The 17,763-nt window shown below is 39.9% G+C and overlaps 1 protein-coding gene across 1 annotated transcript in view; it reads right to left on the reverse strand.

The window, feature by feature from the left end:
- Positions 1–17,763, reverse strand: part of FLT3 (fms related receptor tyrosine kinase 3) — a 75,417-nt gene that overhangs the window by 32,933 nt on the left and 24,721 nt on the right. Inside the window, exons 3-9 of the mRNA XM_055317367.1 lie at positions 13,370–13,572; positions 10,605–10,720; positions 5,882–6,011; positions 4,220–4,347; positions 3,758–3,897; positions 3,507–3,660; positions 2,330–2,498 (exon numbers count right to left, since the gene is read on the reverse strand). Of these exons, the coding sequence (XP_055173342.1) occupies positions 2,330–2,498; positions 3,507–3,660; positions 3,758–3,897; positions 4,220–4,347; positions 5,882–6,011; positions 10,605–10,720; positions 13,370–13,572 (1,040 nt within the window). The remainder of the gene's footprint in view (positions 1–2,329; positions 2,499–3,506; positions 3,661–3,757; positions 3,898–4,219; positions 4,348–5,881; positions 6,012–10,604; positions 10,721–13,369; positions 13,573–17,763) is intronic.

The following is a 17,763-nucleotide window of genomic DNA, read 5'->3' on the forward strand; positions in this document are numbered from 1 at the left end:
GCAGATTGTGACCATGGAATGAAATAGAATTAACTAGCCCATTAGATTGGCCTGTGATCTATGTATCGGAGACAGGGTCCTCTAATCCGTGACTCTGTAAAATCTCAAGAGCTTGTGCCAGAAGTCAGCAGCACAGGAGCAATAAACGATCTCTCAGGTGCCTCTTGCCTTTCAATGTGCCTGTCTAATTTGGGGAGGGGAGAGAAAGAGACATTACCTTATTCATTCTTGTAGACCCTCACAGCATCAAGCCCATCAAGAAGATATTTAAGGAATATCTGTTGAACTAAATCGAGTTGATCCTCTAACTCTTTGGATCAGGTTCAAAAGAGAATCCCACAGCACTAAGAGCTTCTTTGACACTGGATCACAATACAAAGAAGGGAGTGGATGTTGATATCATTCTGAACATAGTGGTCAATTCAACTAGGAAGACAGGAGCTGACTCCCTGATCACCTACTTGCAAAAGTTTGATAATTCCAAATAAAAGCTTATAGACAACAGGATGATCCCTCTGAGTCAGTGGTTCTCAACCCCAGAAATTTTTCCAAACCAAGAACATTTGGCAATGTGCAGAGATCATTTTGGTTGTCACAACTGGGGGTGGGGTTGCTACTGACATCAGTGGGTGGAGGCCAGAGATGCTGCTAAACATCCTACATTGCACAGGACAGTCTCCAGAACAAAGAATTATCCAGCCCAAGATGTCAATAGTCTGCTTTCGAGAAACCCTGAGTCAGGGAGGTGGGGATCAGGCAGCTCACAGGTCAAAGGCTGTGCTCTTAATTAACTGAGAAATGAATGCTCTGAACATTAAGAGGTTAGGGCAAGAGAGAACAGAAGGTTCCATGCAAACTCTGCATTACAGCTCTTTTTCAAAACGCAAACAAGGATCAGTTATAAATCATTTTGGGGAATGAAAAAAAGCGCATTAATTGTGAAACAAGGAAGAATCAAGGTTAAAAACACAACTCTTTCTCTTCACCTGGACTGATGCTATCCAATAGAAACATAATCCAAGCCAGTTAGCTATAAAAAAGAAAAATAAGTAAAAAGTAACCATTGGTTTTACTTAACACAATATATCCAAAATACTATCATTTAGCATATAATCAGTATAAAAATTGAGATATTTTACATTCTTTTTCACACTAAATCTTCAAAACCTAGTGTGTGTTTTATAGTTATGGCACATCTTAATCAGGACTGGGCGATTTCAAGTACTCAATAGCCACATGATTCTGGTAGCTATTGTATTGCACCACACATGTCTAACTAAACCTGTGATAGAAATCATCGGAGGTGATGAAAAATGTGGAATCTGGGCATTTTGCCCCAATTATTCAGCATGACTAGACTGGGAGCCAGGAATCCACATTTTTAACATTTGCCCAGATGATTCCTATAGAAGTGGTTTATGGGTCCCATGTGGAGAAACAATTTATTCTAGACCACTGACCTACTTGAGAGATGACAAGTACATTCAGGCACTCAGAGTCTACCATGGAATCATGTTACATATGTTTAAGAGTTAAGGGGTATAAATAAAATCTTTAAAAAAGGAGGGCACCTAGGTGGCTCAGTGGTTGTCATGACCTGCCTGCTCAGGTCATGATCTTGGAGTCCTGGGATTAATCCCCATGTCAGGTTTCCTGCAGGAAGCCTGCCCCTCCCTCTGCCTGTTTCTGATTCTCTCTGTGTCTCTCATGAATAAATAAATGAAAATCTTTAAACAACAACAACAAAGAGATAAGAGGTGTCATAACTATAGAAAATACAAGAAAAAAAACTTGTTTTCTGTTTTCCAAAAAGGAAACGAAGAGTTTCTCCCATAAGACAATCCTGAATTCGATTGTATAAATCTCCAAGAAAATGAAATTTTCCTTTAGCATGTATTCTTAGGCTATTTCTGTGTTTATCTTTTTGAAAATTTAAATCAATACACTTATAGGTAATGTTTTGCTGTTTTTAAGAAGTTTTACTTCCTCAATCATCTGCATACGTGCAGAGGGAGATTCGGTGCACTACAGCACAGTACTCTCAAATAGGAAGTAACAATCTAGTGACTCAGAAAATGCCACAGAACCATACTCAAACTAATAGGATTCTTTCTGGGTTTTTTTTTTTTTGTGTGTGTGTGTGCCGTGGGTTACACTATTTGAACTGATTATAAGACTGTTATGCTGTCCTCACCTCTGCTTTTTCTTTTCTCATCTTCAGCCTCAACTCAATAATATCTAAACACGTAATACCAAACTGCTGTTCTGTGGGCAAGAAGAGGAGAGTTGTGCTAAGCCTGGTAGGCCCCTGAGCTCTTTGCTGGCTCACCTGTACCCATCATCGAGGCCACTTTGTTCACAAGGAAACGATTTTCGAGAGAAGGTCCATGTACATCTGATCTGTGGGTATGCTTTAAACCTGACAGAAAAACAAAACTCTTCATACTGGTCAATCTCATAATCCTCACTTGATTTGGAAGCATTTATAAATCCCTTTTCTGTTAAAAAAAAAAAGCACATTTATAAATTAGATGGCATTCAGATGGAAATACATTGAAAAGATACAATACATTTTTATTCATCAGTTTAATGTAAGAAAACTCAAATGTGGGCCTGCTGCAGAATTAATAGTCAGATAAGAAATACAGGAGTCCCGGCCATAGTTATGAGCCCGAGTTCTTCACCTTCTACAGTCAAGATTCCTCTAAGAATTGCATGGAAATAATTGACCCTCTTCCCAAAAGAAATGTATATAAATCAATCTCCAGATTTTGTGAATAATTTCAAGGGATCGAAGGGCTCCCCTAGCCCAGCCAATCACGCCCATGTGAGGGATGGACTGCCAGAATTTGGAAGCCCTCTACTGAGTTAGAAGGGCTCTTTCAGGGAGTGAGGCATCCCACGTAAAATAATCTTGGGCACAAATAAAACAATCTAGCCAGCAGTATTCACCAGGTTTCTTCGTGGAGCTCTTCTGTATTAGTTTGATACAAGAATCACTTCATTTCCTAGCATTTTCAGTATGGCTGGAGGCTGCCACCTGATCTGAGATTACTTAAGCGTGGCGATTTTCAAAACCTATTCAGTCCACCCCATTTCAATGCATCTACGGGCTTGTCCCTTCGCTCTGTCATTGCTCATCACCCTTGGTTCTCAGAACAAGAATTTATTAAGTGCCTATTTCTTGGCAGGTGCTCTGCCAGGTTTTGGACCACGAGGATAGAAGGGTCCTTAGTAAACTTACAGTCTGTTGGTAGACAAACATCCCCCAACAGATGGTCACATTACAATGAGAGCGCAAAGACAGTGGCATCCAAGCGAGCCCAGTTTAAGTGGCAAAGGAAGGGGATAAGCAGCTTCTATTTACAAAACTATTCTAATTCAGTTTCGTTCTCAGCTTTTTGATACGAAGGTATACTGAAATCAGAATCTGCGGTACATACCTCACATTCCACACTAAAGCAACTAAAAAGATCAATAAAGATTGTGTGAGCAGCCTGCATTACCTAGGATGGTAACCAAAGCTGATTTACTGGGATGTTCTGAAGAGGAACAAGTGTAATAGCCAGTGTCGTTTCTTCCCACTGATGATACAAAAGCAAACAGAATCCGTATCATAGTTCTGTTTGTGGAATAGGTACTCATCTCAAAGTAGCTGCCCTAGATTTTAATAAAACAGAGTTTGAATTTAATGATTTCAACCTGTACTATTTGTTCATAGTTTCTGCAGTGTCAGAATGCAAACTTGTCATATTACCTCCTCCAGGGCTTTATTTTCTAGCTCCCAGGTGAGTCCGAATCCGTGGTTTATGTGAACAGCTTTGCACCTTATCCATAAGGGCTCCCCGACCTTAAGAAATAATTGTGGTGGGGTGGTCTGAGGAGTTTGATTTAGATCTGGAAGGACGAAAACATCCTGAGTCAGAAAACCAGGTGAGTTTTTGTTTCCTCACTGCAAAATACATCCCAAACATTCTGAAGAACAAAGATGTTTCCTATCATCTCAAATGTTACGAGCTGCCTGGATAGAAGGATCCTTTAGAGACTGTTCACCCTTTCATAAAGAAAACAGCAGCTCCAGAATTCATAATATTCTAAATGGCATAAGGAACCATGGCAGCTGGGGTGGTAAATGATTACCTAAGCAGTCACCGTCAGTCTCGGGTTTTTCCTAAAGAATAGTTACTGAAAAGAGAAGTACCCAGTCTCATGGTCCTACCTATTGTGAACAGCTTGGTACACTCCCTGCCCAGCTCATTTCTTGCACAGCACCTTATGTCTGTTCCAAACAGTTCATGAAGTACGCTTTCCTCCTTTGTAACAACAGCTGGACTTTCCCCTTTACAGCTGCAATTAGAAAATAATAGCCATCTGACCAAACACCTTTTAAAGTTATAAATGCATGTGGAGGAGAAAGACAAAGTGAAAGCTTCTAGAGCCTGTTTAAGAAAAAGGAGCGGGTCAAAAGGTAAGCAAAACCAAATCTAAAGTTTCTAGTTAGTTACTCATTACTTAAACCAATTAGAATAACACTAAAAAAAATAGAATAACGCTGGACAGAATTATGTACATTTTTTTAAAGTGAGTTCTATACCCAGTGTGGGGCTTGAACTCACCATAAGAGATTAAGAGTCCCAGGCTTTACCAACTGAGCCAGCCAGGTGCCCTGAATTACTCACATTTTTATGCAAGTTTAAATTTAGGGGGTTTTGGTGACCTCTTTTGTTGTTGTTGTTGTTTAGAGAAAGAAAGAATGGAGAAAGAAGACAGAAAGAGGGAAAAAAGACAAGAGAAAAGGAAAAGCATGATTAGGTTTCAATACAGCCTAACAAGGTGGGTATCTTTCCTTTGAAGCCCAGAAGAGGACAGCGAGGGGAGAGGAAGAGAAGAAACTTGCAGAAGTCACCCCAGTCAGTAGGGCTCATGGAGAAGAGGTGAGGTGTGGCTCAGGAGGGAAGTCAGGAGGTCTCAGGACCTGACACAGTACCCCCTCACCACCACCACCACCTCTTCCCTCCCAACTCCACCCCCTCACGCCCCCCCCACCCCCCAACACTTCCTCAGCCTCCCATCCTCCACCCTCCCCCCTTCATCCCCAACTCCATGCTCCCCACCCACTCAGCCCTCTACCTTCACCCCTCGGTTCCCCATCTTCCCCCAGCATAAAACAGACCCGGATTCCTCCTGAGAGTTTCCTTAACCACTGCCTTTCAGAAAGCAAGGATTGCTTTTGAGCCTATGTATGATTACTTTTCTTCCCCATATCACTTTAGTCAAGTGTATTCTTTCCTTTGTTGACATATTTCTTCAGGATATTTTTTTTCTTATTATAAGACAACAATAACTGGGTTCATTGTAGAGATTTTGGAAGATACAGAAAAATCCAAAGAAAACAATTTCAATTGTTTATATTCCTACCACTCTGAGAGAACAATTGTTATTATTTTGGTGTGTAGATTTCCTATCGTTTTTTCCCTATGTGAATGTTACGTATGTATCTACAAATAATCTCTTCTTTTAAAATTTGGGATCACATTCATATCACCCGGCAACCTAATTTTTTTACTTTTTTCCCTCCTACTTAGTCCCATTTTTCGCAAAAATTGTTTAGTAAGTTTGTATTAGCTCAGACTGCATGAATTCTCACTTTGTGGGAACTTAGCTATGGCCCATATGAAAAATGAAAGTAAACTTTCACATGGCACTGTCAGCCGCCATTCTATGTGGCTCGCATGTATCAATCACTGTAGCATAAGGTAAGTACTTTCCCATCCCCACTCTTCTGATAAGCCAACTTATACATACAATGTGATGTCAACTATGCTAGAAAAAGACCAAAAAAGTAAAGCGTTAATAGCAATTACCTCTATAGATGTCATACCTTTCACTCTGTGAATCGCAGAACACCCATTCCACAGTCGGTTCTGGAACGCTCTCGGATATGCAGACTAGGGCATCCTGATTTTCCATTTTTCTAAAGTAAGGTCTCCTTAATGTGTAAAGCAGTGTATCTAGATCATCATAAATTATTGACATTTTAATATTTTAAGACTAATTGTCTTAGCAGTCCCCTCAAAAAAAGAATCCTGCATCATTAAGAAAAGTTAATATTTTCTACAGCAGTGTCCTCTGCTCCCTTCCAAATACGTATGATAATATATCCCCTCCTCACCAATATGTTAAGTTCAACTTTGGCTGAAATGCCAACTTTAGCACTTATCCTTTTAGCTAATTTCTTGGGGTATTTCATAAATCTGCAAACAACTGAAGTTAAGTGGGGGTGAAGCTGTGTAAAAATACAAATGGTGACTAGCACAGGAAAAAGAAAAGTAGAAATAACAAAGTTTAAAACCCATACTTATACATGTAAGACCCAACTTTCTTCCCCTGATTTTATCTAGAAGTAGGCAGAAATATACTGATTTAAAAAAGCAGAAATACAGCAAGATAGTTAGAATTGGAACAGAATTGAGACATTCAGTTCGGTTTCCCATTCGCTTTGGACCATCACATCTTGCCCCTCCTCCTATCTCCTGCTCCCCACAATGCTTAGCACACAAACTTTCCACTCTGTGTGGACCCCTCTAGCATGAGGTCTTCACTACCTCTCAGGACAGATAATTCCATTTTTCAACAAACTTTTTCCTTTAAAAGAAAGGTTTCCTGTTCTAAATTCCAATCCCTGGCCTTATAATAAAATATTATGTAATATATATATATATATTTATACATACACAGAAGAACATATGAAGTGTAAATTTCAAAGCATAATAATAAACACAAATGCCAATAGATCCATATCCAACTTCATAACTGGAATAGATATCTTTGAATCTACTTTTATGCTTCTCACCATCTCAACCCTAGGTAACCTTTATCCTGAATTTGTGTTTATCATTCCTGTGCTTTTAAAAATATTTTCGCCACATAGATATGTGTCCCCAAACAATATATTAGTTTATTTTGTTTCTGACCTTCATATTATGGTATCCCTCAATATGTAGTCTTCTGTAACTTCATTTTCTCATCCAACCTTATGTAAGATTTGTCTGTGATTTTGCATGTAGCTATACTACATTAATTTTTATTTCTTTGCTGCTACAGAGTATTCCATTGGTGAATATATTACCATCTATTATTCCATTTTCTTGCAATGGACATTTAGCTTGTTAACAGGTTGCTGTATTTACCAACAGTGGTGCTAAGAATATCCTGTACATTTCTACTGAGGCAGGTGTATAAGTTTCTTTAATAATATACCTAAGAGGGGAACTGTTTTCCAAAGTGGTTGTACTAATTTAACTTGCGCAGCAGGACATGAGATTTCCCCTTGTTCTGTATACTCACTAAGCATATAAGACTTAATTTTCAACAATTTAGAGGGGATAAAATGATATCTCAATGTGGTCTTAATTTGAATTTATCAGTTATTATTTTAACATATTTATTGACTACTTAGGTTTCATGTTCTGAAAGTGAAATGCCTAGTTAGGTCTTTTGTTCATTTTTCTACTGTTTTTTTTTTTTTCCTTCTTGATTTATAGAAGCTATTTACCTATTTTGATTATTAGTCCTTTGTTGATTATGTGAATTGCAGATATCTTTTTACACTATGTGGTGGCTTTTACTCTTTCCTGCAATTTCTAACCATTGGTTCCAATTCTACGCCCGAGAGCAATTTTATTGTTATGTGCATCTTTACTTCCACATGAAAATCTTTCAGATATTGAAAATCAGAAACAAAGGTCAAGGGAGATAATTACCATCTAAGGTATTTTATTTTTATTATTATCTTTTAAAGATTTTATTTATTTATCTATTGGAGAGAAATAGAGAGATAGAGAAAGAGAGAGGGAGAGAGTGCAAGCAAGGGGAGGGGAGAGATAAACAGATTCTGAGCTGAGCATGGAGTTGCATGCAGGCCTAATCTGATGACCCCGAGATTGTGAATCAAGCTGGAACCAAGAGTCAGTCACCCAAATGACTGAGCCACCCAGGCGCTCCCTCCCCATCCAAGGTATTTTAACTAGTTAACTAGTTAGGCCAGGTTCCCTGACTCCTAAGCCAGAAAAGTTTCCTCTACATTACTTGCCATCAGTCTCCTATCTTCAAAATATTTCCTTCTCTGTGCTAAACATTCTCAATTCCTTCAGCTTAGAAAATTCCAAGTTCTTCACTATCTGGTTGCTCTGTTTTGTCAATATCCGTCTGAGAAGAATAATCATCCATTCATTTCCTGAACCTAGACATTTCATTTTCATGAATGCTGCCAAAGTCAGCTTTCCTTTCTTTCCTTCTTTTTTCTTTTTCTTTTTTAGCAACCAAGCCTTAACTGCTGGTTACTCCTAAACCTGTGGTTCGCTGGTAAACCCTTTCCTCTTTTTCACACTGACTATTGCCAAGTCTTCCCCATCTGATTTTTTTTTAAACCTCACCACCCAGCAGAATGCTAACATGTTATAATTTACTTGAATAATTGTCATATTTCTATGCTGTAAACCTTAAGTGAAAAGAAGATACCATACTTATAATAGAGACACAGCAGATACCACTTATCCAACACAAATTCAACTCTAAACACTTGGCAAAAAAAGAAAGAGTGAGACAGCAAACAAGGAATCTCTGATTGTCTTCCAGCCTGAAGCACACAGACCCACTGTCCCACAGAGGGGGTCAGGGACTCAGGAGGGGACAGGGAACAAGACTGAAATCAAAGAGAAACCAAAGGTACCTCTTGATTTAGGAGCTTCTAGGCCTCTGGTCCTATAAATTTTGGAGTAAACTGAAGGGCTTTTCAGAAATTTTGACAAATTTGACTTTACCAGATTTTGCCTTAAAGGCTAATTTTAGAAACCTACCGCCCCACCCCTTGCTCCAGTTAAGATGACACTTCTGGGTATCTAAATGGCCAGATATGCTCCTTCTGTTAGCAGCTATGATCACAAGACAAGTGCAGCATGGTGCAGACAAGTATAGACCTGGTCTCTAGCTGTGCCCATCACCACACTTGCCACTGCATCCGGTTTCTCACCCATCTGAAGGCGGAATTGCTGTGAGGTCATGGGATGGTACATGTGGAACCCCCTCAGTAAAGACGGTGTGTGCAGAACATGGTCTGTGGTCATCTCTGAGCCAGGACACCTCCTGGGCTGAATGCTCATGTGCCACACCTTGGCTTTCTGTGCCTTCGAGTCACTGACAAGGAAGAGAGGGCCTAGTACTGAGGTGTGTCCAGGGAACCTAATTTAAAATGGCACAGGAGCATTTGGGTGGCTCAGTGGTTGAGCGCCTCCCTTCCTTTCGGCCCAGGGGGTGATCCTGGAGTCCCGGGATTTTAGTCCCATGTTGGCCTCCCTGCATGGAGCCTGCTTCTCCCTCTGCCTGTGTCTCTACCTCTCTCTCTCTCTCTCCGTGTGTGTGTGTGTGTGTGTGTGTGTGTGTCTCATGAATAAATAAATAAGATCTCTTTTAAAAAATGCCATAGGCCAGAGTTTTGGGAGCACTGCCTCGGCCCCTAAAGGCAGTGGAACCTATATGAAGGCACCTGCCTCTAGTCCCTGCACATCATGTGAGGTGAAGTGTTCAGTGTATACAGTGCTGAGTCTGTGCATAACTGGGAGGAAACAAGAAGCCAGAAGGCCCATGCAGGTGGTGATTCTGCCAACTGCACAGTGGCCTCTGTGGGTAAGCACATTTGGATTGTTCCTGATGGTTTGCATAGACATCTAGCATTTGTTGGGTTTGTTTTGTTTTGTTTTTAAAGATTTTATTTGGTTATTTGAGAGAGAGAGACAGAGATAGCCTCTGAAATAGCACAAGCAGGGAGGAGAGGGAAAAGCAGGCTCCCCACTGAGCAGGGAGCCTGACTCTGAGCCCAAGGAGTCATGACCTGAAATCTGGAATCATGACCTGAGCCCAAGGCAGACACTTAACCGACTGAGCCACCCAGGTACCCTGTGATCTAGTGTTTGTGTAAATCAAGTAGCCACCAACTCCATGTGGTTATTTAAGTTCCATTTTTAACTTATTAACATGAATAAAATTAACACCTTGGTCCTCAGTCACACTGGCCACATTTCAAGTATTCAGTAGCAACATGTGGCCAGTGCCCACCTTGTTAGAGCAGGCACATTTTCACATCTCAGAGAGCTCTACTGGATGATGTGAAGATCTTATAATCCTTGGAGGTTCGTATTTTTATCCCCTTTTTACAGATAAGAAATTTGAGGTTCAGAGAGATTAAGTGACCTGCAAAATGGTGGTAGTAACAGATCCAGAATAAGAATCCAGGACTTTTGCCTGCAAGGTCAAGGTCAAAATGTTTTCCATTTCTTCCCTGGCAGTCGTGTGTCACTGAAAAAAACAGGGGTAGGAGGAGACCTGAATAGAGAATGTCCTGGGTTTTCAAGAGTGCTCATTCTGATAGCCCACAGGTCATGTCAGAGTCTGCATGGGTTATATGGATGGTGGAAGTGAATTCAATCCATTCAACTACATATCGAGGGACACCTGAATATTGTGTCCAGAACAGCTGGTAAAAAGTTCATAGGTTCTAAACCACTCCTTTGGAATATTGTGAATACAGAGTAGCAAGGAGCACTTACTTCTTATACTCACTGTAAACAATATTGTGTAATTGGTAGCTCCACTCTGAATGAAGAGTAGATATTCTCCAGCTTGGGTTTCTGTCATTTTCAAAATGACCATGGAAACAACTCCTCTGGAAAAAAAAAAAGAAAAGAAAAAGAAAAAAAAGAAAAAGAAAGAGAGAACTGGTTATTTTGGAAAATGTGTGAAAGTAAAACATAAGATTTCATCCTGAGTCAGCAGGCGGTTCGGTGGCACCCACATTCCATCTCTGACTGTGACCTGGGGGCTGGCTGGCTGCTCTGTGGAGAGCACAGCTTCTCATTCCGCCTGAGCCCTCGTAGGTTGCCTTTGACTTTTATCCAGTCCCTCCCATCGGAGGGAGTGACCTCTGTTCCAGCACCTTTGCCTTGTGCTGCTCAAGCCTCTTGGGGGGAAAGCGTGTTCCCAAATGCATAGGCTTGGCGCAGACCTTTCCCTTCAATGATGAACAGCCCCGCCGTCACATTGCTCAATCACCTGGCCACCAGTCTCGGTTCCCCACTTGCAGACCCAGATGAGTGTACAAGCAGGGTGCACAGATAAGGAACATTCTGTTTAGTGTGTCCGTGTAGATGAAAGAATTCCAGCAAAATCTAACACGAGGCATTATCCTCTGTGAAGGAAAAAATCACACAATGTAAGGAGAAAGATGCCTCAGTGTTTGCACTTTTAACTTTTTAGATACTTGTTAGAGATACATTCGGCTGGGAGCAATCTCTTCAAAGAAACAACTTCGATGTGTTCAGTGAGACCGGCTCTCGTGAAAGCTTACAATATTCTCCAGCAGTTTGTTGAGTGATGTTGGGTGTAAATGTACACTCTCTGACCTTTAAATCATAACCTCTCAAAGTGTAGAATTTCCCGAACGGTGTTAGCCTCCACTGGGAGTTGACAGATACTGCAGACTCTCAGGCCCCGCCCAGACCTATTGAATCAGGATCTGCATTTGAACAAGGTCCCCAGGCAATCCAGATGCCCCTATCTCAGAGACGCTCCCCTTTCAGCAGAGCTCTGAGCTGCTTGGTTCAAGAATACTTGTGCTTGCATCATATTGACAGTAAATTAGTAGGATACATATTTGATTTGTGCCTGCAGATATTCCGGTGATGTGCTCTCTTTCGCCAAATCATTCATTCTCCTGGTAGCATTTGTGAACTCTTATGTGTATCATCCAAAACTGCAAGACAGTGATCAAAGCCTAGATGTTCAAGTTTTCTGGCCATGAGTCCAGAGAGAAATTTCTATAATTCTCTACTGTGGAAAAGTTGCTGAATAGTTTTGGTACTAAGTTAATTAATCCACATAACCTATGATGAAGACTAACAAATGGGACTGTTGGCCTAAATCAAAAAAGGCAACCTCTCATGGAATGAAAAGAACCACCATTTGCTTTTTGGTGTCAATTCAGTAAAAACTGTTGTGGCATAAAGTCTTAATGCAATTTCCATAACATTTCTTTAAGCCAAAAATTTTAATAGAAGTGCGCTTTGGTTTAACCCCAAGGTACAGATAACAAAAAAACAGAAGTGAGCAATACTTTCTCAAAAGAGGAAAAGAAAACGAATGTGTCCTAAGATTTAGAAGCAAACTTCAGATTCACAGCCACTATGTCCTAAAAAATTATAAGTTTATTTGACCTTCAAGAAACAAATGCAAACACTTAGTACAAGTCAGTCACAGAGCTGTTTCCCCAAACCTGGGGCAAGCAGGATACCCCCTGTAGGCCATTTGGGTACCGCCTACTTCACTGTTCCCGGAAAGACAGTGCTCTTCTACACCATGGCACACCAGAAAAGCCGCAAGAATTAGAGAGAAGAGTAGCCTTGGAATGATTGAGTGGGCATTTGAACGACTTGTGCCTCTTTCTTCCTGCCCCCACCTGGTCTTAGCCAGAAGGACCCGGACAGCAGGGGGCAGCAATCAGCACAGAATTAGGTACAGACTTGGCTGTTAAACCACAGTTTTGGGCTAAGATATTTTTCTGCATCGTGAGATCGATTTCTTACTAAAATACTTTGTGGCTATCACCGGCAATTCTGCTCATCGTACTGTGAAACAAAATAGATTAAAACCAAATGTTCTTTCCCAAGCGTTTCCCAGAAAGAAGCTTCTGAAGGCTCGAAGTTGAATGTAATGCAAAGTTGCTAACTTTTTATCTTTAAGACAGGATCCAATTAAAGAAACAAGACACCATAAAAATCCCAAATATTCTTTCACTATTTGTTTTACATTTTTTCCAGCCACCCACTGCCTTCATAGGCCCTGACTCTATCTATCTATCTATCTATCTATCTATCTATCTATCTATCTATCTATAATTTTTTAAGTGAACAGGCTTTATTTTTTTGAGTAATTTTAGGTTTACAGAAAACTGAATGGAAAGTACAGAGAGATCCCACATATGTTCCCCCTGCACACACAGTTTTCCCTATTATTAACATCTTGCCTGGGTATGGTATATTTGTTACAATCGGTGAACCGAGACTCGTGCTAACTCAAGTGCGTAGTTTACATTAGAGTTCACTTTTTGTGTTATACATTCTATACGTTTGATAAATACATAATGCCATGCATTCATGCCAAGACTATATTTTTTAGTTCATATTTCACTGGAGATAAGAGTCACAATGGATATGGATAGAAATTAAAAAAAAAAAAAAACTCCATATGAACTACATTCCAGGACAAGGAAGTTTCTCTCCAAAAATCCTTGTGGGTGCACCCCCTCTCCCCCACTTACCTGTTTTGTAAATCAAAGTGGGGCTGGCAATTCAGGGAACTGTGTTTAAAGACCCAGAGACAGGAAATGTTCCCCGGGGTGTTGACCAGTACTTGCAGTGTGATGGATGCAGACATGTCCACTTCCACAGTGGCTGCTCCATACACTGCCTCTGTGCTCTCAGGCTTCAGGGCACACCCAAGGTCTTCTGGGGGTTCTGATGCCTACATGAAAACAATGTGAATTTACTAATGGTGCATGTTTTTACATCCTCTTCTTAGCTGAGACCCTTATCAAATAGATTCATGTTGACATACTACCCACAACACTGGAGAGATATAAGTGACAGAAAATTCTATTATTTACAACTTTCTAAAGAGAAGATAGATAACTTTAGGCATTGCTAATATGTTTTACATACTGTTACGGGTTGAATTGTGTCCCCCTGAAATTTGTGTGTTGAATCCTAACCACCACCACCTCAGAATGTGACCTTATTTAGACATAAGGCCTTTTCACAGGTAGTCAAATTAAAATGAGGCTGTTAGGGTGGGTTCTTAATAAGAAGAAGAAATGTGAAGAAGACAGGCACAAAGAAGAGTCCCATATGAATATGAAAATGAACCTCTACGAGCCAAGGAGAGAGGCCTGGAGCAGATTGCTCCCTCACAGCCTTCAGAAGGGACCAGCCCTGACGACATCAAGATTTCAGACTTCTAGCTTCCAGAACTATGAGACAATTAAAACTTGTTGTTTAAGTCACCCAGTGTGTGATACTCTTGTTACAGCAACTCTAACAAACTAATATATATAAACAATAGTCATAAAATTCATAATACATAGGTGACTTTTTGTGATGATTGGTATGTGGATATGAATTACATCGTAATGGTAAATGAGTATCTGTGTTAGAGGGAATTTAAAAACCAAAATATTTTCTGGGCAGATACCCTCATAGGCTCATTGCCATCACCAATGTTTCATGTCTGCTTTAAGTAATTGAGATATATTGAAAGGAGGGTGTGGTGGCAACTTCTGCCTCTGGATCCTTCACTTCCTACCTGCCAAACATGTAGCATACATTTGTGCACGCATGCACACAAATACACACATACAAGCTTCTTCAGGTGAAGAGCAGGGTAGATCTTCTGCTACTGACCATAAGCCATACTTCTGGTTTTATTTGTCCATTTATTCAGGAAGTAACTGGTAAGTTCATTTATTGAATATCTGATAAGTGCTAACCATCTACTGGGCACTATGGGACTTGTGATATTGATCTTGTCCTTACAGAGTTTTAAGTCTAGTAGGAAGGAATAACTAAAATACCAGATGAAATATGATATGCCCCATAAAAAGATACCAACTACTTTGAAAGATATAGTTAAATGCTCTGGAACTTCAGAGAAGGGGGAAGTAACTTCCAAACTGGGATGGTGGTGGGGGGGAGGCTTCATTGAAGTCCAGAAATTGAGCTGGATATTAAAAGATAGGCACAGAATAAAGCAAAATAAAGTGAAAACAAAACAAAATTAAAAACCCAACATACTAGAAGAAAACATTTGCCACATATATTACAAATAAAATACTCCTAATATATAAAGAATTTTTTAACAGTGAAGGACACAGAACCAAAACACAGTAGGAAAATGGGGAAAATAACTGAATAGACAATTTACCAAGGAAAGACATTAAGAATAGCCTTTTTTTTGTTTTTTTTTATAATAAATTTATTTTTTATTGGTGTTCATTTTACCAACATACAGAATAACACCCAGTGCTCATCCCGTCAAGTGCCCCCCTCAGTGCCCGTCACCCATTCACCCCCACCCCCCACCCTCCTCCCCTTCCACCACCCCTAGTTCGTTTCCCAGAGTTAGGAGTCTTTACGTTCTGTCTCCCTTTCTGATATTAGAATAGCCTTTGAACATATGAGAAAAATGCTCAAACTCAGTTATAATTAGAAAACATAAATTGAAACAACACTGAGATATCACTTCTCATCTATCAATCTGCCCCCAATTTTTAAGTATGACAACACATTTTGTTTCTGAGGTTGTAAAGAAACAGCTATTCTCATTTATTTCTGGAGGAATGCAAGCCAGTGTGGCCCTTCTGGAGGAGCATTTGGCAATAGCTAGTAGAACTACATATGCATTCATCCTCCGAGCCAGCAATCCCACTTTGAGTACTACACCTATAAACCTACACATATAAAATAGTAATTGCAAAATACTGAAAACCACCTAAATGCTCATACACAGAAGAGTGGTTGAATAAACCACGGTACCTCTACATAATGGAGTGCTATGCAGCTATAAAGAAGTATGACAACAATCTCCATGAACTGATTTGGAGTGATCTCCTGGATATACTGTTGAGTGAAGAAAAATGAAAAAAAGTACCTACTTTCATGTATACTACACCTCATGTAAGAAAGAAGGGGACTGAGAAAATACACATGTATCTCCTAATTTGTGCACAAGAAATCTAGAAATAAAAGAAAAATATCTAAAGTGGGAGCACCTGGGTGATTCAGTCAGGTAAGGGTCCAACTCTTGATTTTGGTTTAGGTCATGATCTCAGGGTCATGGGACCAAGCTCTTCATCATGCTCCATGAGCACAGAGCCTGTTTGGGATTCTCTCTCTCCTTCTACTCTTCCCCCCACCCTCTGCTTGCATGCACTCTCTCTCTCTCTGAAAAAATAAAAATAAAAAATCTAAAGGGATTGGCTACCTAGAGAAGGTAGGTGGGAAAACGATGGAAACCTGGTTTTAGGTATGAAGAGGGAGTAATACTTCTTTGAGTATATCTTTTTATACAGCTTTGACTTTTAGGACCATAATTACATTTCACACACTCAAAAAATTAAACAACTTAAACCAACCAGGATTTTGGGGAACTCAAAATAGAATACCAAAAGAATTTTAATTATATTACAGATGAATAATGTAACCATGGTGAAGAGGGTGGGAAAGAAAAGTACTAACATAAGTAATTGAAAAATATTAACATTGAGTAATATTTGTTAAAGACAAAAAGAGTTATACACAAAGACTGTATTCTAGTTAGTAAATCTGTTTCTCACTGGGATGTGGGTTAGCAATGCTGAAATTAGTTTACGTATATAGTAGGTTTACATAAGTCAGTTATAGATAATGAGAATTAGGTTTCTTACTATCAGAGAGAGAAGTATAAATATGGAAAAAGGAAAAAGGTAGAATAAACGCTTTGATGCTGAATTGAAATTAGATATATCAGCATGAATTTATGATGATATAGATATAGGTAAGTAGATAGATATAGAGATGATAGATAAATAGAGTGTTGTGTGTCTTGGGGGGTGTAAAATACATACATACATTTCCTAGCGGGCCCAGAGGCAAGGACATCCCAATAGCAATGAGCACATCCAGCTCTCAGACCATGGGTTCTAAATACTATTATCCAAAAAACCAGTGCTTCTTTGGAGAAATGGCTAATTCCAGAGCTAAGGCAGGAAAAGTACAAGATGAGCCTGAACTGTATTGGAAAAGGAAAGGAAGGAAGTGCTTCAGAAATTATGCACATACGTTTAAAGGACACATAAGTCAACCTGAAGTAGCTCCCAATGGCCAAAACTGGACAAATCTGAGTGACAAAATAAAACTAATAGTCTTGGGTCATAAGTCATAGAGTAAAATAAATATCTCTGAGTCCATATCAATATAAATAAAATGGAGAGAAAAGATAGTTCTTCCCCCACAGAATTCCAATTTAGAAATGCAGAGGGAGGGGGATCCCTGGGTGGCGCAGCGGTTTGGCGCCTGCCTTTGGCCCAGGGCGCTATCCTGGAGACCCGGGATCGAGTCCCACGTCGGGCACCCGGTGCATGGAGCCTGCTTCTCCCTCTTCCTGTGTCTCTGCCTCCCTCTCTGTGTGTGTGTGTGACTATCATAAATAAATAAATTTAAAAAAATAGAAATGCAGAGGGAATGAGAGAAAAAGAAAATCACCATTAGGCAAGCATCACAGTAATAACTGTTGTAGGCAAGGTCCACCAAAGGGTGCTAAAATTGGCAGGTGGAAATTGGAGGACAAATAGGATATTTGCATCTTCCCCCAAATACTTGCTAATTACAATGAAAAAAAAAAGTAACTTGGCAGTAGAGAAAACCAGCATACCCCATGGTCATCTTCAAACAGAACTGATAAGTGGTAAAAACATTGTAATTTTAAACAACAATTGAGTGGATTGTAGGAACAGTAAAATCATCTTATTTTGGTTCCAGGTTATATTGGTCATACAGCTAAGGATGCAGTTGCATATTTATCAGAGTTACATTGGCAAGTTTTGTCTACTAGAATGTTTGGTTATTCAAAGCACTCCTGAGCTATAAGATTTTCAGAAAGATGTCCCATCTGAGCAATGTG

This window comes from Nyctereutes procyonoides, unplaced genomic scaffold, assembly GCF_905146905.1.
Source record: "Nyctereutes procyonoides isolate TBG_1078 unplaced genomic scaffold, NYPRO_anot_genome, whole genome shotgun sequence".
Taxonomy (NCBI): Eukaryota; Metazoa; Chordata; class Mammalia; order Carnivora; family Canidae; genus Nyctereutes; species Nyctereutes procyonoides.